General features: G+C 31.5%; 1 protein-coding gene across 1 annotated transcript in view; it reads left to right on the top strand.

Moving 5' to 3' along the window:
• Positions 1-25,684, top strand: part of LOC131852707 (pseudouridylate synthase RPUSD2-like) — a 160,003-nt gene that overhangs the window by 127,885 nt on the left and 6,434 nt on the right. The window contains exons 4-12 of the mRNA XM_059203426.1: positions 7,779-7,866; positions 9,277-9,499; positions 10,315-10,402; positions 15,886-15,994; positions 17,292-17,403; positions 19,728-19,924; positions 21,286-21,474; positions 22,076-22,174; positions 22,757-22,887. Of these exons, the coding sequence (XP_059059409.1) occupies positions 7,779-7,866; positions 9,277-9,499; positions 10,315-10,402; positions 15,886-15,994; positions 17,292-17,403; positions 19,728-19,924; positions 21,286-21,474; positions 22,076-22,174; positions 22,757-22,887 (1,236 nt within the window). The remainder of the gene's footprint in view (positions 1-7,778; positions 7,867-9,276; positions 9,500-10,314; positions 10,403-15,885; positions 15,995-17,291; positions 17,404-19,727; positions 19,925-21,285; positions 21,475-22,075; positions 22,175-22,756; positions 22,888-25,684) is intronic.

Genomic DNA, 25,684 nt, shown 5'->3' on the forward strand with positions numbered 1-25,684 from the left:
TGCAGAAAATAATTTCGTTTGTTGTTTTTAAACCATGTGTATGCAATATTTCATTCCTGACTGGTCGTGTTTAGCAATCACATTTTTTCCCCTTTCAACTTTTCTACGATGTTTGTAATCTGACACCTCGGTTTAATTAATTAGATGTTAATTAATGTAAGTGAAAACAGTATTAAGAATACATTTTGTTCTAAAATCAAATCTTTACATAAAATCTTTATTGAAGTAGTAATTTTAGTTATTTAGCAGTTGAGTCTCTTATCTGTTCTACTCAACTGATGTACCTAGACGAACTGGACGGTACGGATAGTGTAAAAAAATTTCAAGTCTATTTCAAGTAGCAATAAATATTCTAAACATTGACTTTCAATGCAATATTAAATAAAATATTTGACGTGCTCATTATTTATACGTCTAATTAAGATAATAATGGTCGAAATTCGACCATTATTAATTCAACATTCAGTAAAACTATTAAATTAAATAATATTAAGGACAAAAAATAATAATCTATCCTCAACTTGACCACAGATTTTTTACAATAAACAAATGAATATGTACGTTTGTGTGTCAAATACATGGTAGTGTATGTAATGTTTTTTTTATTCATTTATTGTATTTTATATTTTTTAATATACAAAACATTATTTTAAAAAAATATTAGCTTTCTGCACTCCTTCTTTAATAAAGTATAAGTGTGCGAAAAATCGTACTCCTCCGTTCTCAAACATTCGTAAAAAGGAGTGAAAAGTTTTTGTTTCACATATTAATAATATAGATTACGGGATCTTACCATGTTTTATTCATTATTATAGAGTTCCCGATATTTCGGCAGTGTTACAACCGCCATTATTTAGCCGTGATCATGGCGGTTGTAAAACGTGGAAAGATGGCGTGATATTCTTAATTTTACGTATTAAATAAATACATTAATTTATTTTACCAATGCCGTATTATTAAAAATAACTTTCTCTCAGAACTTTACCACTTTCATAATCCATTAAAAGCAGCCCGTCAAAAAGTTATACGGGAAATGACAAACTTGAATCAGATTGTATAAGTATACTTATACCTTCATACAGAAGTGAGCCAAAGTCAAAGTTTAGAAGTTTACCCGTAACACAGTTCAAAATGTCTGATAATGTAACATAGCGGGAATTGTGTCTAACAAATTACTTCATAGTTATCTATATCTATAGAGACATATCTCAGTAAATCTAACCATAGGTCTAACCTCCTAGTTTGTTTTAAGCTCGACCACAGATCTGTCTATTCTATTTCTGGCAATGTCGCCAACGTAAAATTATGATTTAAATAAAAAAAATACATACGAATATTTTTCTGTATATCGTCACCAGACAAATAAAATTGGAACAATAGTTATTTTTTATACATTAGTAGAACAGATGATACGAGTATATATACCAGGTCCAATTATATTTCTAAAGCATCTAGTCAGCACAAAAAATCATTCCTATCGGTGCAGCATTTTGGGAGGAGTCAGGTAACAAACACTAATTATCCAGAGTTATTTATTTATTATTAAAAAAACAATTAGGCATATAATCGTAGGCGTTCTGCAGTGATGCGATTACAGACATTCGGTAATTGAATTTTGTTTAGGCATACAAATGGAGCCTTATGGATTTTTTTAGGCACATAGATTCATCCTCATTAAAAACGAATTCCAACCGTCCCATCGTGGAGCCTCTACAAATCCCTAGTTGATTTATAGCGAGCTGAACTTTTTCCAGATTCGATATCTAATGTAACAGTAATACAATATGTTTTTACGACTGAAATAACAGTATTTTCTTTTTTTATGGATGTTAATAGAATGATGCACCTTCCTGCGCTAATGGTGCACTAGTGGGGGATGATAAAATGTAATCAGCCAGAGAAGCCATTTTGACAAATTCTCCAAGAATTTGTCATTATTATTTCCAGGGGGAACCGCGTGGAGGTCAACCTGACATGGTATATTGCTAGCAATGGGATGAATAGTTCATATTACTAATAATCCACTACCCTCTAAATAACAGTATTTGATATTTTGTGTAAATTCATCTGCGTCATATATTTCTGTCATCAAAAAAACTTGTTTTGTAAAATGTGTTTATAAAGCAGTGAATTTACAGGACTACCACCTACCATCGCTGCCGTCACCTTGTTTACCATTATACCACTTGGTCTAGCGGTTTAGCTTACTGCTTTACTTCTGCTGGTCGCGGGTTTGATTCATCGCACGTTATACACATTTGTATTCATGAGTATGATTGTTTTTGTTGGACTGGGTATTTTCTAGGTATAGTAGGTATATAGGTAGCTATATATAATATATTATACGTTGTCTTGTACTCATAAAACAAGCTCTGCTTAGTTTAGAACTAAATAACGTCAAGTGATAATTCACTTGAGTTTTTTTTATTCTCTGGATAATTCCAGAGAATAAAAAAAACTTAATAATTACAGGATTAAAAAAGGAACCGTAAAAACTGCTTTGGGTAATGTTTTCGCTATGTCGATATATCGTATTCAAGTTACCCACGAACAAAGCAGCAAAATTATTTAGACAAATAGATAGAGACATCTTAGTAAACCTAACCATAAATATAACATTTTTAGGTTGACCACATATCTACCTAATTCTAAAGCCTAAAATTTAAAAAATACATAGTTTTTTTTTATAAGTATAACTTTTAGAAATAACTAGATGAAATTATATCTGTTATCCACATAACGATGTTAATCTGTACACATTAAATGACATAGTCATTTAATAATAGACCAGTAGGCAAATTTTCACCCATATCATAAATTATAGGTTTATAAATTGCCCGAAATATAATTACACTATGGTTTCCTTATGCCATGTAGGTGTTTCACTGAAAAATAATGACACTTTAATACCCCATTAGTAACCAAAACTAACTTCCGTGTTTTCTGTAAAAGTTTGCCAGTGCTACGTGCACAGTTATATTTCGGAGGCCCTAATTACATTCTAATGTCATTCAATAGCACGCAAGGTTTTGTATCTACCCTGTGCTCTTATAAATGGCATTTTGTGAATAATTACACCAACTTTATAGTATTTTACTGTTTAACAGACTAGCAGTTTTAATTAAATTACACAGTCATTAACACACAGTAAAATTCATTACATTAATACAGAGTTAAAGTCAAATATATAGAATAGATTAGAAAATCCTTTTTTAATTTAAGCACTTTGGAATAGTCACAGTTATCCTTCCTTAATTTAACGCTCATTCGAAAAGCTGTCTCATAGCTAGAAGAATGAGCAAAAAACTTGCATGTTGTTCTTTTAAATAAGTTTTAACTTTACATTTTTAAGTCAAAATGTGTACTAAACTACCAAGTAGTACTAATTTATTAGGGCCAAGTATTAAATATACAGTAACATGAAATCAGTCGTAGTAATTAGAGCAGACAAGTCCTTACATGCAGCACTCGTTCACGAGTATGATGGAAGAGCCAGCCATCAATACGCTCGACCATATTTTAGGGAGCGCAAAGACCCAACAGTGAGCATATATAGACTCAATACACTCGAGCACGTCATATCTACTTAAAATTACCATGTGATAGTTATAATATTCGCACTTTACATAAGAATGCATGCGCCAATTAATGCATAACCGCTACGTTATCATATTTCAAGAAATCAGTAATAAAAATAAATTATAACGTTGTCCGCAAATAAACTTATTTTGCTAATTAATGCTGTCATTTAGGAATTCATCTATCCTATAATAGGCTTTTTACACAAAATCTGAGGTATTACTATTATTATATACCTTTATAATAATAGCAATATTACTGGCCACATTTTGACATTGTATCGCTTAATTACATTCATATGTCACCCCAACTATATAGTACTAACTGTGCCCGCGACTTCGCTCGTGTGGTTGTTATCAAAACATTGTCGTTTTTGCAATATTTTTCACTGATGCTTCGCTCATATTGGTCGTAGCGTAATGTTATATAGCTTAAACCCTTACTCGACAAATGGACTATCCAACACATAGAATTTTTTCAATTCGAACCAGTAGTTCCTAAGATTAGCGCGTTCAAACAAACAAACTCTTCAGCTTTATAATATTAGTATAGATTAATATGTGGATGAATAAGGTCGAGGTCTTATTTTTAATCCTTATTTTAGGGAAGTAACCGTACGCTACCCGCTCTCAAGGTAATAAAGTTATGTAATATCATCACTTGTATCGTCGCTAGCAACAATGTAGGTGTCACAAAATTCTACTTGATGGCCCCATAAATTAATAAATAAGTAAGGTAAAAATAACGGAGCAAGAATACAATGTGTCACCAATCTTTTTCATCCCTAGATCTATTTAGTGAAATATGGAAAAGGAAAACACAATATAAATGCTTCTATAGTTGTACAAGTAGTAGTAGTAGAAGCATACTAGTGTAGTGGTTAACTTCTCCAACATGGACCGATACGAATCTGGCCGACACTTAAAAAACTTTGTATTGATATATATTTCTCCGGTGATTGAAACACCTATAGTAAATTAACCTAAAGAAGCGACGGCAGTAAGTTTGGTCCCTTCCATGTTGGATTCGAATATACCGATAGCATAATATGGGCACGAACTTGATTTCACTATAACATCGACAGTAGACATGTCCCTGACTACTCTCTCTAGGATAACAGTCGTGAAGTTAAATTTAATAATAATTAATAAGTTATTTGGAATAGAAACATGTGTACAAAATTTCGATGATATTCATAGAAGTATAATACTGTGTTGCGAATATTGGCCCTCCTCCGAGTTTATATAATTACAACAACAATTTATATAATACTAGCTACTCGCCCCAGCTTTGCATGGGTGTACATGTATTATATATATAAACCTTCCTCTTGAATCAATCTATCTATTAAGAAAACCGCTTCAAAATCCGTTGCGTAGTTTTAAACATTTAAGCATACATAGGGACGGACAGACAGCGACAGCGACTTTATTTTATACTATGTAATAATTACAAGAATGAGTTGTTAAAAAGATAATAAAATACAATTATATATAGATGTAAAGGTATACGGTTTATGCAACACTGAACTGCAAACTACCATGTGTTAAAAGTTACGAATGAATTTTAAACCGTTTCGCATATAACAATTAAAATAAACAATTCAGCATTTAGTAAAATTTGAATGCTACAAGTAAATTCCATTTGTATAATGTTTTGGAGAATTCACACTTTTTTAATTGATATAACTGTTAACACTTTAATTTTATTTTATACGAGTATGCGAAATATTCATTGGAATAAACTATATTTATTATATAACTATGAAAACAGAATGATATAAAGGTAGCAATTTGTGATATAATCATTAGACATAAGAGATTTAACCAGAACTAATTGAAGACCTTCCAATACCTAATATCATTTCATTATTCTAATACAATCATATACATAAGTAAATATGATAAAACACCTGGAAGTTTTTAGATAACTAAATCAAATGCAAAGTAATCCGAACACTTTCCGAAATTAATATTTGCATTAAGACTTGCATAATATGAGCACAATATGAAGTTATAAATTAAATATCTTAATTGTAGCGAAACATTACAAATTAAAATGGAATTGTTATTGTATTTCTTTGTTATTTTGCTCACGTACAATATTATGAGTCGAGATTTATTCTCAATTAAAATTTCGTTTCAGTCCGTTATAATTCCGAAGGTATTTCACGATGAAAAATCGTCTTTGTTTCGAACAAAGCCTCAGAGGGAACGATTCGTAAATCGCTAGACTTTTACCATAATGAATTTCGCTGCACCCCACGTTTTGTATTGAATTTATCGGTGTTGATATGAAGTATACATAGTCTATATACCTAGTAAATTTTTATACAATGCTCAACTGATTGAAAATTGTAATTATATATATTGACAACATTATAAGTATTTTTGTTGTTTACAATAGTTTGTAGAATGGTAAAATTCACCTCTTTCTACAAATGAATCGTGACAGTAATTGCCCTTGTCTTGTCTTACTTAAATATCCGCCTTAAATTTTGGAATTCTTATACTTATATTGTATTATAGACTTGCCTTTCTCTCATTATTTACATCTAGTATGATATATCTTTCTTTACCACTTTATTAAAATTTATGTATATATTATAGTCTTATCTTTCCTCCATTATTCACGTCCGCTGCAATATATCTTTCTCTACTACTATTAATGTATGTATGTTCGACATTATGCAATGATTTCATCCATTTGCTAGGTAGGTAGTCCGATTCACGTCTACCTGAAATTTTAACGATACAATCCGCACATGAAACAACACGGGCGACGGCGGAATTAATAAAACCCCGTGCCGGCTTTGTTTCGTTGGAAAACTTTTTCCATTTCAGCGTAGAGTCCCGACAGACAGAAGTTTTTAAAAGCGATTTCGGCACACAATTCTCTCGTATATTCTGTCAATCTATTATTATTTCGACGAATATTCGAAGAATTGTTGCCTTGTATAAACTTATAGGGTTCTCGTCAAGTCGACAGTGGAATCAGGAAGTTTCTCGAAGTTCCAAGTATAGCTTATTTTTGTATACGTGGTTTAGTAAATAGTCTTGGCGTGTCTTTGTAAATTAGTCATTTATATGGCTTATACGTAAAAGAATATATTATAGCATTAGCCCATATATGGGTAAACCACTTACAGTGAGATAATACGAATGTCATCTATACATATAAATAAAATTGGAGTATCTGTTTGTAATATTGAAATAACCGTTTTTTACTACATGCATATGAATATAAATACGGTACATACACCAAATTAACATTTTTTATAATTTTTGTCTGTCTGTCTATTGATTCCGAAATGGCTGGACCGATTTTGACGGGACTTTTCTTGGTAGGTACAATTACCTACCAAGAAAAGTCCCGTCGATTTATGTTTTTTTAAAAATCGTATAAAGGTACGCAATCTAGAACTCATATTCCTTACAAATTTCTAATTCGGTCACACACTCTCGTGGTATTTTTGTGATAGCCTGGATTTTATCCGGGTCCGTTTTTATTCCGTCCTTTTACAAATCCTAAATATTACATCATTTAGTTTTTAATTTAAAACCATATTTATCTAATCTACTAAAAATGCCTCCAATAGCTCTATTCCTACCGAGAACATCGTCTAAGAATATCTCGACGTTGGGAATATCACTCAGTAAACTACACATAATGCGTTGAAAAATGCCTGCGCTCGACGCTAACCCATATACTAACCTATTATACCGGTATAATTTACTCCCTATTACATCAGTATGTAATAGGGAGTAAATTAGACTACTTTTATTTATTTTTTAATCTTTTATTTTAGAAAAATAAAGTTATATTCCACTCGGACGAAGTCGCGGATACAGCTAGTCTAGAATTAGATTTTAGTCTAGAATTATATTATTTCTGATAGTCAAATATTTTATGTTTGACCATCAGAAAGAATATTAATTAAGAAATTATATACTACTGTGATGAAATAGGACACAATAAAGTATTGACGAACTCTTTGTTTAATATAAAGAATTCTCGTGTTAAAATAAGCTGCTACCATATTCTACCACAGTAGATAATGATAAATATTAGTAACGATTCCCAGTTTCTTGTTCTAAGAAACCATTTTGCATAACTACACAGTTCATTCTAATTGAAAATACCTAATATAATGTGTTTCGAGAATAAACTCTTATAGTAAATTTATTTCATTGTTGCAGGCAAAATTAGAAACAAAAGCTTTAAAAGCGAAGAGGCCAGGGTTTACCGATGACCGTTACAACGAGACCTCTTATTATATTGAAAATGGTAAGCACTTTCGTACTTTAAATGAGTTATTGTACTTGTAAAATCCACTATCAGATTTATGAACTCAAGTGGATGAAGTTAAAAGGAGTAAATTTGGATCATTTGACTAAAAATAAATTAGTCTATTGAATGTTACAAATTTGTATGTAAATTCAAATATTAAAAATATATTAATTAAATTGATGTAAAATATAATTACGCAAGAATACAAAAATATAAGGCCATGGAAATTAGAGTCTTCCATTTTCACAAAATTACATGGGAATGGCTAATGGCTAATAGCTATTCAAAAATATTGACACTTCAAACATTTTCAATATGTTGAATGACATATAATATATATGAATTTAAAGTACAATATCATTATCTATTAGTATTTAGGGTAAGATCTAATGAAATTGATATCCAATAATAATTAAAATAATGTAGTATTTGATACTTACCATCACAATATTTCAGACACAAAGTATTCTAAAGAATTTTCCTTTTCAATTTCATACCATCCATAAATCCCTTTGATTTCCTTTAAGAGCGACGGCCCATAATCTCCAGCAACTTATTGGATTACATCAACTCCCACAACTTTGTCGATAATTTCATTTTCATGATTTTTCTCAATATCGTCTTTTGACGATATACATTGAACTGGACCTGATATATATCGTATTTCCACACCAGATCTCTTACTGGATCTCACAGATATAATGTTCACACATTTCTCGTTTAAAACATTTTTTGCTTCATCATTATTTCATAACACGTCTCAACTCTAAACTAATACAATACGTCTTATGTTAAAAGATCAGTCTAGACCTCTTTAGCCCTTCCACTTTTATCTTTTACAGCTACGTCGTCATCCTTTCGTCTTTCGTCTATTTACATCTTATGAAATACATATAATATTCATCCTTTATTAGTCGAAGCTTTTTGCATTACATTTCAATAAAGGTCTGTTATTCAATAAGACGTCGGTGAATACTTTATTTAATATGAATCCTCTTGACTGATAAAATTCTGGCATTACATTTTCCAACATGGTTACCGTAAGGGAGCGGAGCGTTCCATTATGTTATTGACTAATGGCCTTAGTCATCTTACCGCAATGCCGTTTTTTCTTCAATTTAATTTCACTACCCTACCATATTATTAGATAGTCATGTAGATACTGCAATAATCTATCAACAAATTTTCACTGATGTAATATTCCGTGTCTTATAGATTATCTAATATAATTTTGTAATGTTTGGCTAATATCCAGTTTATGTCTACTACTATTTTATAATATATTGATAGTCAAATTTAACTAAACTAAGCTATGCAGTTTAAATTAAACAAGTGTTAATAATAAATTAAGTTTTATTTTCAGATTATAATGTTGATAAGGATGTTAATTTTCCATCGTAATTACAGGACTTAGGAAAGTATACCCATACTACTTCACATTCACAACATTCACCAAAGGAAGGTGGGTGGGTGAGAAAATCCTCGATGTCTTTGCAAGGGAGTTCAGGGCTCATCCGGCAGCTGAATATGAAAGGTGCATCAGAGCGGGTACACTTACTGTCAACTATGAACGAGTGGATCCAGATTACCGGCTCAAACACAACGACCTTCTCGCGAATGTCGTTCATAGGTACAGTTTCCACATTTTTTGGCAACTCTAATATCTGTGGCTCATTGTAGATAGCTTAAATTACAAAAAGTATAGATTTCCTGATACACTAGTTGGAATTTCCAATGTACACATACACTTGTACATTATATACTGGACACAGATACAATCTTAGTTTTCCTATTAACAGACTTCTTGCCTTGTATCTTCAGCAGTGCTAAGAAACCCTGTAAAAATCGTAATTAAATATAATTAACACTTTTAATTATATATTAATAAATATTAGCCAATTGTTTAACATTTCAATTGCCACATGATATCAATATACTTAAAGTAATTGACATAATGAAAATGTTTAGCAGCATTTAAAATGTTAAATGATTTTGCATATATGTATAGGAGCTTATTATGAAAATAAATAATATTTATATGTATGTACAGTCTACTATATATAATAGAAATAATTCTCTAATATAAAGATAATATACCGAATGAGCATGCGAGTGCACTGACCGCTTCTAACTAAGACACAAATAGAAGTTACACTGTCATTATTAATTATTATAAAACTGTGTCTTCGTTTAACAACGTACTTACCTCACACGTACCATTGTATATATTCGCTCGCGCATGTTCATTTGTTGTTGTTTTGTTCTAATGTATAATATATTTACATACGTCAAAACGATTTGAATTTCAACGGACCCTGAGCAATTCCGTAATGTCGTCCAAAAACGTTGTACAAATCACTAATCCGATGATAATGGGATGTAGATACTTTGCTCAGTGTCTGGAGCTCGCCTCAAGCCGAAGGCCTGACGTGTATATCGTTGCAGGCACGAAGTACCGGTCACCAGCCAACCCATCACCCTCGTACATATCGACGAGGACATTGTGGTTGTCAACAAACCGGCCTCTATCCCCGTAAGTGGCAATTGAGACAGCCATGTTATGTGTATCGCTTCTATCATAATTTACATTACTTCTATCATTCATTTTATTTATGCTTTGGTTACTAACAGTGCAGACGGTAGTGGTGAATGTGTAGTTATATTTTTATATATCGCTTTTTTATGTAACATTTTTAATATGATTTTTCTTATAATAAAAATATTTTCAGCAATACAATATTATGTGACTAGTTATAATATAAGCGTCTACTAAAAATATTTAAAATTATGAATACGTAAATAAAAACAGCAGTGGGTTATACATCAAAGCGCAGTAGGTAAAATATAGGTAAACCAATAATTATAACCGTAGTGTGAAGTGTGTAACTTCACTCTTATATTCTGTTAATCTATTATCATATGTAATAGTACCTGCGATAATATAGGTATATAGCATATTTGATACTTATTTCATTATATAATGTGTAAAATCTTTGAAAATTTAAAACTATTGAAGAAAGTTCACATTTTAAATTTATGTTATGCATATTATATTCATCATTGAATCAGACTGAATGTCTGAAAATATTATTGCATTCGCAATTTCATTTTGTATGTACCGTTCCATCTAAAGCTACTGTTGGACCAAAATCCGCTTTTGCCGCACCGCTCAAAGTCCTTTGGCGTGTACAAGAGTGTGCCTTTGGCAAGAAATATTTTAGAGTGCTGTTTGATGAAAGACTCTCCAAGCAAATATTCTATAAAGCGCTTCGTATTTATTATTTAAATTAAATAGGCTATTGTTGTTATATTTAAATTGCTAAAAGAGTAGTTTACCTAAAATTACCATTTCATACAGTAGTATTTCAACAATAATGCTTCAAATTTTTGTATTTATATTGCATATCGAGGAATACAGTAATACGTACACATTAGTAAATTAACTATGATTAATACCGATTCTATTTCATTTGAATCCTGAAAACTATTGCTACAACAATCAGGTTGTACTAAATATTGTACAATGTACTATACCTATACAAAGAAAAGATGTTGTTTCTATGTATCCACATTAGAAGGACCCAAACATTGTGTGTAATTCAACAAATGAATGATAACAAAACTATTTTGTTTGAATAGACAAAGAAAATTAAATACAGCTTAAAGATGCAATAAAATATAAAAAAATATACATAGTTGAATAATAACCAAAGTGTTCAATTAATAATAAACCCAAAAAATAAAATGGCCACTCCATTAAGTAATAAAATGTCAAAAGCGAGTGTGAAGTGAATAAAAGCACGGTTTCATTTTGCTGTTAAGTGACTTCCCTCATATACTACTCGTGTACTTACACCCCACACTAACAAAGTAACCTTGGGGTCTAATAACGCCGCTTTATATGAATCATAGTAGAATTTGCTTTTTATGAAAGAAACTAGAGAGAAAATGATTTTGTAAAGTAAACTTGCATGAGGTTTATAAAAGTGTATTAACGTTTTATACTAAGTTATAATTTATTAATCAATTAATATTGTATATAAACATTGCTGTTGCTACTTAACGAAGTATAAAGCCATTAGTTAATATTTATGAATATTTATTATTATAATTGGTCGTACCAATAATGCAGGACAAGTAAGTACCTGTTTTAATTTTGCGTTTTATTCCGAGCATGGTTTTGCATATATATCATAAAATATTTTATCAGATTCTCTCTTATATGGACCAATTTTCATCATCAACGCACTCAAGATTAAGATTTTTATTTCATAAGGACTTTCTTGACATATAAATAAAATTGCTTTTGAAATAAAAGTCTTTTGGATACGTTTTCATAAATTGCAGCTGTTGATGAAACGATATTGGCAATTCATTAATACTAACGTTTGTTTTGTAGTTTTTTTTATTGTCTGTTACACAAAAGTGCCAAGAAGCAACTATACAAAGTACAGTCAGCATTTCATACATTGTGACGCGAAGAATGGTCAATAATATCTCGGTATACATAAATTATATAACATACTACATCAGAATAAGTATATTGTTTAATCATTCAAAGTTATCAAAAAGATTCTCTTCACTTTTAATTTATTTACGACGTAGTATCGATGGCTTATGAAAATAGAAATAATCTATTATTTATCTGCGTATTTGATTCTTGCTAATATATATTTGAAAAATTGGTGCATCACATTATTGTCCATCGTGTCGCCTAATATGTTTATGAAACTGAATGTACCTACACAATTTCACAACGTTAGACATCCCGCCTCTGAAACAGCGTGGATCAAATAAATCTTATAGAGGCTGATACAATTAACTGATGAATCTACACAGGCTAGCTCTGTTCTCGTTACATGTTGATTCACTTATAAATTGTTTGTGTGATGCTGTATTGCATTTGGGATTTGTTAAAGTGAATTCTGCTAAGCCAAAACCATTCATTTTGAAAACACATGTATTTTTTTATTACCATTTAATAAAACTTTACAAGACAAAGATTTACAAGGACTACTATCTCTTTATGTAAACAACTAAGCATATCATTTCAAGTATGTGTTTTGCGTAAGTGAAGAAAAAAATTGATTTAAGGAAAATGAAACCGAAATACGTGAATGAAGGCATTACAAGTATCAAAACCTAGTTTGTAGCACCTGTAATATCTCTCATGATCTGATGATACCGATCGTACTCGCCCTCTCATGTAACTCATAATGTATTGTGTAAACTTATAAATTTTTCTATTGCGTAATAGAGTTTATTCAAACACACACCGAACGACTGAATTGAACCTTGCACACATTTTCATTGGCATAGCCCATCATCACTTTTACATAAAATAAGGAAAAAGCTGCAAATACTAGTCATCGGCATATACTTTTTGGACACAATTGAGCCTAAACTTACTCAAAATTATATGTAACTTTCCACCAGTACTAAAATCTAACAATAGCCTCAACTTTTTTACACAAAATGCATCTCCTAACTAAACAATGCATAATATAACATATTCATTGACGATATCCCAAGTGCAATGGCAGCATCATAAAAAATACAAGTGGTAATGAATCTGTTGTGTCCGTGGTGGGCCAGGCACGAGACTCCAGTGCTCGCTAACCCCTTGCGCATCATACACGCGGACGAAGAACTGCTCGTGTTAGACAAGCCTTGCTCGTTGCCGGTGAGTTGTATTCGCGTTTGGTTCACTGTCAGGCTCTGATGGTCTTACATATAGACTGAGAATACGGACCATTGCTTTCGAATCTATACTGGATTATCCACACTCACATATTTTAGGCAAATTTAAGTTATTTTTCTTAAGTATATTTCTCGGATTCAATCATGAGATGGTTTAGAATTAACTTTACGAATTATAAATCTGTCACTCTCTATTAGAATTATAATTTCTGACTCAGGTATAAAAGCTCTTACAATGTTTCCCTTACTTGGAATATCTAATAAAAGTCCAAGTACATCGTTGTAACTTTAAGCCACATTCCTTAGATGTACGTAATACAAAATGTTTGCCTGAAAATACTCGAATCTAATATGACCCCGTAATTTTTGTTTACAAAACTCCGGTGCTTAAGCTTATAAATCTAAAAATACGCGTTAAGTTCCACAGAAATTTTTCTGTTTCAAACAAACTCGAGCAAAGTTCACCATCAGAGTCTGACACAAGATTGTGATCTGCACAAAAGTTCGAGACTATAAATACCTTAAACAGATCTGAGAAAATGTGCGGTCTCCTCCAAAATCCCACTTGTAAGTGGATCCCAAACTCGACTGTGTGTGCTCTTGGTATTGTTTGAGTTACGTAGATATCATGTTACTTAGATGATTTGCAGACAGTGAGGCTGACGTTATCTACTACATCAAAATTCTTGTTATACTGAATTGATTTTTCAAATACTAATATTCTATTGAAATGTATGGTAATAAATTGAATATTCTAAGTGGTATATATTATTCAATATATATTTATTGCATGATATTACAGAAGACTAAAGTTTTTTTACGATAATAGTAGTGTTTATAATTTTCTGGAAAATATATGTTATCGCTAACTTCGCATGCTCTATTTTAACTGTCTATAAAACAATTCATTACAGTTCTGTCTAATTTTCGTTTGCAATGCAAGCTTTTTGTTTACTAATTGTCTCATTTATGTGATATTAGAGCTTTGTCATATATGCCTTAATTTTATGTTTTATGTTATTATAATTCAAATGATTTAGAAATAACTAAAGTATATCATGTGTCTATATTCTGCAACTTGTAGCACGGTCATGGAGATAACCATACAAATCATAAAAACGTAGGTGTTTTGCAAGTAATTAGCAATATTCAATTAACCAATAGATTATGAAAGATATTTATGTCTATTACATTAAGTTGGATTACAAAAATTTTACTAAATACAGTTCTTACACAGTAAGCACCTAATGCTATTTTAGTAATGCTAACTGTATAAGTATTTAGTAAATTTTTTGTAATCCAAAATAATAAATTTAGCTAGCAGTTCACCACGCTACACGGCGCGGAGTATAGTTTAGGTTTTCATATCAAATTATGTTAATGTTTTTCAAACTTATATATCTAAGAGATAATATCTTATAATTGATTCGCTAAGTGATTCATACCTATATGTCAGGTGTGAGTGTATTATGTTCTATACTGTCATAAATGTTCAACGGTGATGATTTAATTAGAAAGATGCCTTTCAGCAATAGAACGTGATTGGATCAAATATATGCAACAATGAGTTCAGGAATGACATAGAAGGATTTTACAATCGTACATCGCTCTTCCGCTTAATATTATCACAACTAAAAGAACAAATTATCGAAAATAAATAGAAAGTCCATATCCACTTTTAATTTTAGAAAAAAAATGCAATTGATACTTGAGCATAAAATTATGAATTTTGTAATTAAGGGTACAATAAAAATTGCCTATAATATATTTTGTAGTTGTGATACTATTTTAGTAAATATGTGACGTATAGAATATATAACCATTGGAGAAAACGTGATATTTATGAATAACATTGTCAAAGTTTAAATGGATGTAATGGTCCTAATATTTTACGTATTGCCTATGTTTTTGCTACACTAATGTTTTCTAGATTGAATTAGTGTGCAAATTTCCACGGTATATATACATATACATTCTATATTGATCTCTCTAAAAATCTGTGTAAAATATCTAAATAATTCAGTTAATCATCTCAGATATATGTAAAAATAAACAACTGTTTAAGAAATTACTTTTCCTTTGAAAATAGTTCACATTTATAATTTTAAATTATTTAAAGCATAATAGTTTAAGATATATTCCAATGTATTTATAAGTAAAAGATTAGGCGAAAAAAATGAAAGTAGATCTGAGAGTAGAATAATAACAATCGTTGTCCGCCTTTCAAATGCTTATACTTATAAAGTTATGATATATTGTTAAATATTTCTTATCTAGTTTTGTATATAGTAAGTTTATTATTTGTTATTACGCCAGGTACATCCATGCGGTCGGTATAGACACAACACAGTCGTGTTCATACTCGCTAAAGAATACAACTTGAAGAATCTGAGGACCATTCACAGGCTGGACAGGTTAACGTCAGGTAAACCGTTCGTAAAGTTACTCGACCGATAACTTTGAAGATGCCTTCCCGCGGTGCACCTACAAACTTAGAAACAGTTTTCGAACTCAAGTGTACCGCGAAGTTTGTGAAGATTTTTAAAAAAGTTTATTCCGTTTTGAATTCACAAATCACTCGAGATTCAATTACAGTTTGAAAATATGGTGAAACTTACTTCTATATATTTCGTATTCTGTATTTTATCTTACAAGTTAAAAATATTACTGGTGATACTATATTTAGTAGTTAGTAATGTTTTTGCTGTATTAAAAAATAATATATACTTATAGACAAAATTCGGAAACGCAAAATAACATTTTAATTTTGGATGAAATCGTCACCTTTGTAGGCGTCATAAATTTGATAGTATTATAGAATACCAACATAATAATCTGCTTGCAGGAAGAAAGAAATAAAAATGCTTATTATCATTTATATAGTAAGTATAAATGATATATCTCTATATACATATATTATATGGTAAGACGAATAGAGCACAAATACTCCGTTATGAGAGAAGACTCAAACTAAAATCCTATACCAAGCCACCTGGGCAACGTGGTAAAACGTTACTAAATCCTCTAAAAACGTGTCACCTACATAGATCCAGTAGTTGAACCAAAAAGAATCATGTTAGTGAGGAAAGCGACTTCTCAAGAATATCTTAAAATTGAAAGAATTACACTCTATTCGATAATCTAGAGTCTATAGAATGGACTTATTGGCACAGAAACTGTAGAGCTATGTTCAGACAATTTTTTACAATTCAGCCAATTTCATTTGGATCTTTTGTCTTTCATTTCTGTACAAACTGATTGTGCGCAATTCATATTTCTAAATTTAAATTTAGAATTAAGGATATAGACTACATAAAACCGACCATAAATAATTTATTATGAGCATTAATTTTCTTTTAATTTCTTTACATAATTCATAGAATAGTTTTAAGAGTACTTATTTTTATATTTATAAGATTTAAACATTTGTGGCAATGAACATAAATAGTTCGAAGATCGGTCCTAGTAGCGTACTTTAGAAGAGGCCTATCCTCAGAAGACTTAAAATATGATTTAATACTTTTAAATATATCCTTATGAGGTAGAACGCTCAAATTAATGTAATGAGCATATTCTTAATTTATTATATACGATTTTGTAAAAATATATTAGCAAAAGAAATGACATTTTAAATTCAACAAATTAGGTATAATACCTACAAGAAACAGGATTCTTTTTACAATATTTGTTATTAAAAACGTGAAATTTGTTTCCCTGATAAGGTCTCCTGCTGTTCGGGAGGAGTCCGAAGAAAGCGAGACAGATGGAGCACCAGATAAGGAACCGACAAGTGCAGAAGGAGTACGTGTGCAGAGTTGACGGCGCGTTTCCAGAGTAAGTTTTTTTAAGTATCATAATAGAATGATGTTAACTCGCCTAACGGTTTACGCTGGCGGGGCACCAGTGGAGGATGATAATATGAGCATGAAGTTAGACCAATTAGCCCATCTTTGAAAATGACAATTTACCACGCTGGTGTCCTGGGGGAACTGCGTGGATGTCTACGTGACATATTACATTGCTAGCAATGGGGCACATTACCCCCGAGTACGAAGTCGGGGGATCAGCTATTATGCATAGTTTTTACTATGTGTACTTAACAACTGCCAACTACATAGAGAACATCCGGACCAATATGAACCATCATACTTATCAATAGAGCCGAGAGTCGAACCCACAACATATAGTACCTTATCTTTTATTTATAAAATATATATTTTCTTATTTTTATATTTGAATAAAAAATATTAATAATAATTAAGCACTTTGTATTTTAATTTAGATTGAATTCGTTATCATTGCATTTATGCTCTATAACAAATTTCGTCAATAAAAGCAGCATTAGAGAGGAAAATTATTTAGCAATATTAATGATTTCAAGAATCACTCAAATTTATTTATAATTTTATGCTGCTTCAAAAATAACGTTTTACGGTGAAGAAATGAATATTATATAAGTATTAAAATTCTAAAAATATACCTTTAAATGTTAAGGGGCTTAATTATTTTTTATTTCATGCGCGTTATGTAATATTTAATACTGAAATATAAGTAGCACTGAAAACACGTTAAGGGAACCGTGTGTAAAGGGATTTAGTTGTTTTTTTAAATAAATGGTACAGTATGGCCGACGGTCTACCTGATGGTAAGTGGTAAACGTTGCTTATAAAATTAATTAACACGAAAGATCTCATATCATTTGTACACATGAGTATATGTATATTTTGGTCAGAAAGTTTTTATATGTACATTAAATATGTATATAGAATAAAATATATTTAAGTAAGTTTTGTATTCATATTATAAGATCTACTTAGCTTGAACTAGATGGCACTGTGTGAGTTGTCTATGGTTATTTATTATGTATTTAATAAGTATTATCTAAATTATATATTAAATAAATATTATCACTAAATATATGTGAAAGTAACTTAAAAAATATATATTTTATAAATTTTGGTATGTCTGTCTGTCTTATCTTCCTTATCACTGAAACGGCTACAGCAAATTAGTCGGGACTTTGACGCGCATTGAGCTAATATTATAGAGACTAACTTACGCTACTATTATTTTAGATTTGTTTATTTTACCAGTTAATATATTTATAAAATTCATATAGAAGTTATATTAAACATAAATATAACGAAACAGCATACATTTCGTTATAGCGTTGTATGCCTGTCGTGTTGCGTAAAGATATGAATACAGAAACCTATACATAATCTACCCATACTCGATATGTGTGTATCTAACATAAATGTATGTGTATAACAAGAACAAAACCTGGTACGCATAATGATTAGCGTAGTTGCTTGTAAAAAATATCGTCTACATCCCACCTAGAACTCGAGTCATTTGTAAGCGAGGTCACGTTCAAACCATTTCTTGTTTAGCAGCAAAAAAAAAACAAAAATATTTATCAACGTAACTTTCTTGTAGAGCGACATGCCTTAGTACTTTATTATCCTAACTTGATCTCAATTGTTGTGAGTTCGAGTATTGTGAACGGAATAAAACTTGTTAATTTGTATTTTTAAAAATTGAGTTTTCATTAGTAAATTTATTCGTCAGCTCATAAATATAACGCTGAATAATTCACGCAGTGCCTAGCCTAGACCTAAACAGAGCTCTATTATGGGTACTAAACTACTGCTAGAAATACGTAAATACATTTTTTTTGTGTTTACATAATACCCATACCCAGACCAATGCAACAATCACACTCATACTCATTAATACGAATATTTGCATCATGCGAGAAATCGAACCAGCGTTCATCGGAAATAAAACGGTATGACCTTACCACCTAGGTCATCACCGTCACTATGAGACATGTCTTAAAAATAAGAATGTCATGTACTCAATAACAGTTGAGTACATGACGCCCCAGTGAAAAATATTTTATGCATGTAGCCTGTTCACTCTTAGTCCTAAATTTAGAATTTATTACGATCAAGGGGGCTCAGAGGTTAATCTGATTACTAGCAGCCCTACATAGCTAGCAGATGAGTTACTTCCCCATTACTAGAAACGCCTTCCCTCTACTATAGAAAACTGGTTAGGAGAGTAAACCACATAAAGGCAGATAGAATGACAACTTTAAAAAACCCTTGACTCAGTAGTTGAAAGTTTCATTAACAAATTCATTTTTTTAACAGAGATGAAATCGAATGCCAAGAACCAATAGAAGTGGTCAGCTACAAAATAGGAGTATGTAAAGTCTCACCAAAAGGGAAAGACTGTTCAACGGTGTTCAAGCGATTAGGGTACAACGGGAGTTCGAATACCAGTGTTGTGCTGTGTCGGCCGAAGACTGGCAGGATGCATCAGATCAGAGTCCACTTGCAGTATTTGGGTATGTTTCAATTTATATTGTAGTTCAATCATTCATAATTTAAGAGACACGCTGTTATTGGTGGAGCTCTTAGCATTTTCCATTAATCTCTTTCATTGTTGATACGACACGACTCCAACCTTTTCCTTGATCTGCTTAATACAGCTATGTCTTGGTTTTTCCCTTCTCCTATTTCCTTGTATTTGTCCTTCGATTAAATTAGTCATTACTATTTACCATTAATTTCTTTCGTTTTTGATATGACACGACTCCAATTTTTTCCTTGAATTGCTTGATATAGCTTATTTGATCTTTATCTTCTCCTTTTTCTTTCTATTTGTCTTTCGATAAAATTAGTCATTACCAGTTTCGATCAATCTCTTTCATTGTTGATACGACACGACTCCAACCTTTTCCTTGACCTGCTTGATATAGCTGAGTTTTAGTCTTCCCCTTCCTCTCTTTCGTTCTATTTTTCCTTCAACTTCAAGTGCCCCAACACTTTCCCCCGCCTATGTATTTATTGTTACCTTATTAATGCTAGTCGGTACTTTAGGTTCACATAATACCTTTAATATATAATGTTGAACATTAGTTAAAAAAGGCAACTGATAAGTGTTTTGCTTATTCTTCTTGTCTGAAACTGCTTTCCCAATGAACGCTGGAATAAAAGAAGACATTTTTATTATTTATTTAGAAATTTACAAAGATAACAAAGTTAAATGTAAATTTGACCCAGCAGTAAGCAAACCTGTATCGCGGAAGTTCACAAAAGAACTGTCAGATGTTATTAACTTTTACAGATGAGTGAGTAGAGTAGATTTGACATATCATAAGCGAGTATACAAATGTTTATTTGAAAAAAGATAATTTCTATGTTTAAATGACGGATCTGAGAAAGCAGTGAAATTACAAAGGGACGTAAAAAATCATCTATTTACTCTGGAGTCATATAGGTTGTACCTGTTTCATCTATTTCAGCCTGCAATCAGCTTTTTTGTGAGCTTTCGGTTGAACGGTGGAGATTAGACAGTATAATTACAGGATGAGATGCATCACATCTCAGTTTTGGGGAATGGCAACGCATGAGTGGTACCACGTGTGTCCCATATACATTTATAGGCGACGAAAATATTCTAATAACTGAAGTTTTGTTTGTAATCTTTCTAATATTATAAACAACAAAAGTTTGTTGCATGAATATGTTGATGAATGTGTGTTACACTTTCACGTAAAAACTATAGAATTGAGTTTGATCAAACTTTACAGCGTACAAATCAGAATAACACATAAGCTATAAATTTCATGGGCGTAAAACCACGGGCATAGCTACTACTACGTACATTTTAAAGGAATGTATATTAACATTAATTATTTTATAGGTTACCCTGTAGTGAATGATCCGCTATACAACCACCCCGTATTTGGACCACTCCGCGGTAAAGGAGGTGATACGGGCGGGAAAACAGATGAGCAACTAGTCAGAGATCTCATAGCTATACATAATGCTGAGAACTGGTTAGGTGTGGATGCTGAATTAGCGGTTTATCGTGATGAAATTGGTGATCTCAGCTCTTCATTTACACCAAGTCTTCGCCTTCTGCATCTGATGACAGAAGAACATTTGTGATAGTATTCAAAAACTTCAAAATGGCGTCTTAATATTTATATTATTTTACTATTGATATATTCAAGTTTCTTAAAGGTCAAACAGTATAAAGTAAAAAAATATATATAACTAATTTAGTATGTAACATTATGAAAAAAAAATCGATTTTTTAACATAAAGGAATGTATATAAGCGGATATGCTATCGGATTTGTCCACTCCAGGAGACCGGGAAAACAGATGACATTCAGAGATCATAGCTATACATAATGCTGAGAACTGGTTAGGTGTGGACCCATGATCTGCTCTTCTGGACTGATGGACATAGAAATATATGAATTAGAATAATAAGGATTTACATTGTAATTTACGAAAATAGTTTATAAGTTGTTTATTAAAATGATATGGATGGATATCGTAATAAAAAAAAATAACTCTTATAAATAGCCCAGATAAAAAAAGAACAATAAGCACAGTACAACAAAACTGTTTTACAAAAGGTGGATTTATTGATCTGTATGTATAATCATATGCTGTAATATATATTTATGACTGTTTGTCCAGTTGGTGAGGATGATTGTGACACTGGACCTGCGTCCCGGGAGTCTTCACCGCGGCTGGAGTCACCAGCTCCCGGTGTCACACCCTCTACTATAATGACGCGTAAGTTATAATTTTTTTTATAACTAGGTTAGTCACCAACTTCATGCGCATTTCAATTTGTAGATACTATTAATTATAATATATAATGTTTATAGTGACCCTGGACAATTCACACAGCGCCATCTAGTCCCAAGCTAAACAGGAATTGTGTTCTGACTACTAGACAACTAATAGAAATACATTATTTTTGTTAATAATAACATAACAAACAAACAACTCATGGATACAAATGTTTGTACCTTGCGAGGAATCGAATCCGAATAAGGCGGTGTTAGTACACCGCCTAGACCACTGATCCCGCGACTTTATGCTTTTGTACATTTTGAGACGAAATCTATTGTCGATAATATGTGACACTACAGATTACTTAATTAATAAATACTTACTTAATATTGTAAATGCAAAACTGTCTGGCAGTTTGTTACCTAATTCGACTATGCTGTCAAGATCAGATCAAGAGTACGGAAATAGGCTATCTTTCATCTCATATATACAGACGAAGCCGCAATTAACAGCTAGTCACAATATAATACAAATCAACAGTAATCGAGTAAACGTATAAAGAATGTTCTCTTTCATCAGCTACCCTCCCAAGCCCATCAAGTGGCGCGGAGGCTCCCGTAGAGGCGGCCACATCACCCGCCCCGCCGTGCACGCTCGCTCGATCACCGTTTGCATCACCACCTCTCAACGAGGACTCCAATGACGCCAAGGTACTTAAAGACTGAGGTTAATTGGGGATGACAGACTTTAAAAGCTACTTAGAAATCCTGTAGTTGTATGTCTAGACTATAATGAAATGGAATGGAATCGAAATAGAATAGAAAAAACTTTATTCAAATGAATTTATATTTAAGTACTTTAGAATAGTCATTATTTCTTTTTATTCTACTGCTCATACAGAAAGCTGTCACATTACAGGAAGAACGAGCAAGGAAGTGTTGCTTTTCTATATATAATGCCCTAATTTACATTATTTATATTCATGTATTCTTTTACCTAAATTAGAGTAGAACAGCTAGAAAAAATTACGTGGGTACTAGCCTATTGGAGCAGCAAAGCAGCTTGATTTAGTCAAGAAGTTGAAAATTGGTTGGTTTCGTTTGACGATGAGGCAAAAAAAAACAAAAATGATAAGGCATTACAATTACAGTATTAGAGCCATTTATCAGGAGACAGCTATCACGGGCGTCACATGATAACGTGATGTTCATGGTGCTGTTCAGTTATACTATCGGCGGTTACCACTTACCATCAGATGCGCTGTGGCCTTGTTTGCCATTCTAATTACGTATGAAATGATATAGTACCTATTATAGGTGCCGAAAAAAGGTCCAATTTAAGAATACTAGGTACGAGTTATAACAAAAATTTAAAAGTAAACATAAATACGGATAATCTAAAACACTAGCTGACCCACTCGACTTCGTCTGTACAACACTTACTTGACATTTATTATTATATGAATAATTTTCCCCGTTTTTGCAACATTTTAACTGATGATTCGTGTGGCGTAATGTTATGTAGCTTAAAGCCTTCTCGACAAATGGACTATCTAACACAGTAAGATTTTTTTCAATTTGAAGTAGTTCCTGACATTTGCGCGTTCAAACAAACAATCATAATCTTCAGCTTTATAATATTAGTATTAACTACGGAATAAATACTCTCAGTAATTAATTAAATAATAGATAATTGCTTCATTAAAAAATTCACACATTTTATACATATGATAAAAGTAGGTTAATGTACTTATAATGAGCGAGCCCTAATGGACATCGAGATGTGGAATAGTTCATTTAGCATGATGCGCGCAGTTCTAATCTAGAACTCATTGGTAATGACCAACCGGTCTTGCAGTCTCTTGGCAAATATTGAGGTGTATAAAATCATATTGAAATAAATACAGACTATATAAATAAATAATAAAATTATAAATAATTAATAATATAATAATCTCAGGACAATTCACACAGCACCATCTAGACCCAAATTAAGCTAGCTATAGCTTGTGTTATGGGTACTAGACAACTGATACAAATATATAGATATTTGCTTTTCGTAAATACATACATATTATATATAGAAAACAATCATACTCATGAATACAAATGTTTGTGCCAAGCGAGGAATCGAACCCGCGATCATCGGACGTAAAGCGGTGTGCTAGACCGCTAGACCACCGAGGTCGTCAAGGTGTATACTAGAGAACACTCTATTGTTATCATTGCACTCTATATCTATTGTGGCGTTATCGCCACACTTACAAACATACAGATACAGATCACAGAAATAGAAATAGAAATAATCTTTATTGAAATAAACTCAATACAAGCACTTTTGAATAGACATATTTTTTATTCTACCACTCATTCGGAACGCAGATTCATCACAAGAAGAATGAGTATGTAACTTGTGAGTTGCTCTTTTGAATAGATGTTTTTTTTTACACAGTAACAAGTAAGAGGCATGCTATAATCAACATAGAAACCGGTACACGCCCATATTATCTTAGTGCAATCAGATAATTATGTCAGCGCTATGAATTTTAAGTTATTCTACAAAAACATTATTATCGTTAACAAACTCTTTCATTTTATAGTATGCTAATAATAGGGTTTAAGTATAAAATTGTCGTTCTATAGTAATAGATACTTTGATTTGACATAAAACAATGTGATGCGACATATTTATTTAATGAAAATATTCACCATATTTTGATTAAATAAATATGACACATCTTTATATCATTCTTTAAACCCTAACAGCTTAAATGCAAGTTATTAACTAAGAAGCAAGTTCTATCTGTATTAAGATCTTATCTGTATTTTTTTTTTTAATTAAAATACAATTATAAACTTAAGAGTTTCAGAATTTAAAACTATTTATTACAGTCAACTAGATATAGATAATTACAATGGCTTGTTTAGAGTTAATAATTAGATCGTAAATTTCATGTACTTTTGACACGTGTGGCAAGTTTCCGCAGCTTAATGTATTATTCACAAAATAATAAGTCATCTAAATAGAACTTGACGTGCTATAGATACTGCTAAAATAACTCATTAAAAAATATATACCATATGATGTCCTTTTGTTTACAGCATCTTATTTAGTCTGATTAATATTATAAACTCGAAAGTTTATGAGTATGGTAGGATGATTGTTACTCTTACACGCAAAAATACAGAACGGATTTTAATGAAACTGTAGAATAATATAGCTTATACATCAGAACAACATGTAAGCTATAAATTTCACGCAGGTGAAACCATTGCGGTGTATTCATATAAATATATAAATATTCCTTTGAAACTTGCATAAACACTTTCTAAATGTCTCCATGTAATCGTCACTAGCTTGATATGACGCTAGCTTATTGAAAAATAGATCCAACAATTAACCATCTAAATAATAAGCTTTGAATATAATCTATATTAGGATTAACGACATGAAAATATTATGACGCAAATGTAATCCCGGAAAACCCCGAACAGGTAGTTAATATTA

The sequence above is a fragment of the Achroia grisella genome, unplaced genomic scaffold, assembly GCF_030625045.1.
Source record: "Achroia grisella isolate CSIRO2021 unplaced genomic scaffold, CSIRO_AGI_Agris_v1 utg856, whole genome shotgun sequence".
Taxonomy (NCBI): domain Eukaryota; kingdom Metazoa; phylum Arthropoda; class Insecta; order Lepidoptera; family Pyralidae; genus Achroia; species Achroia grisella.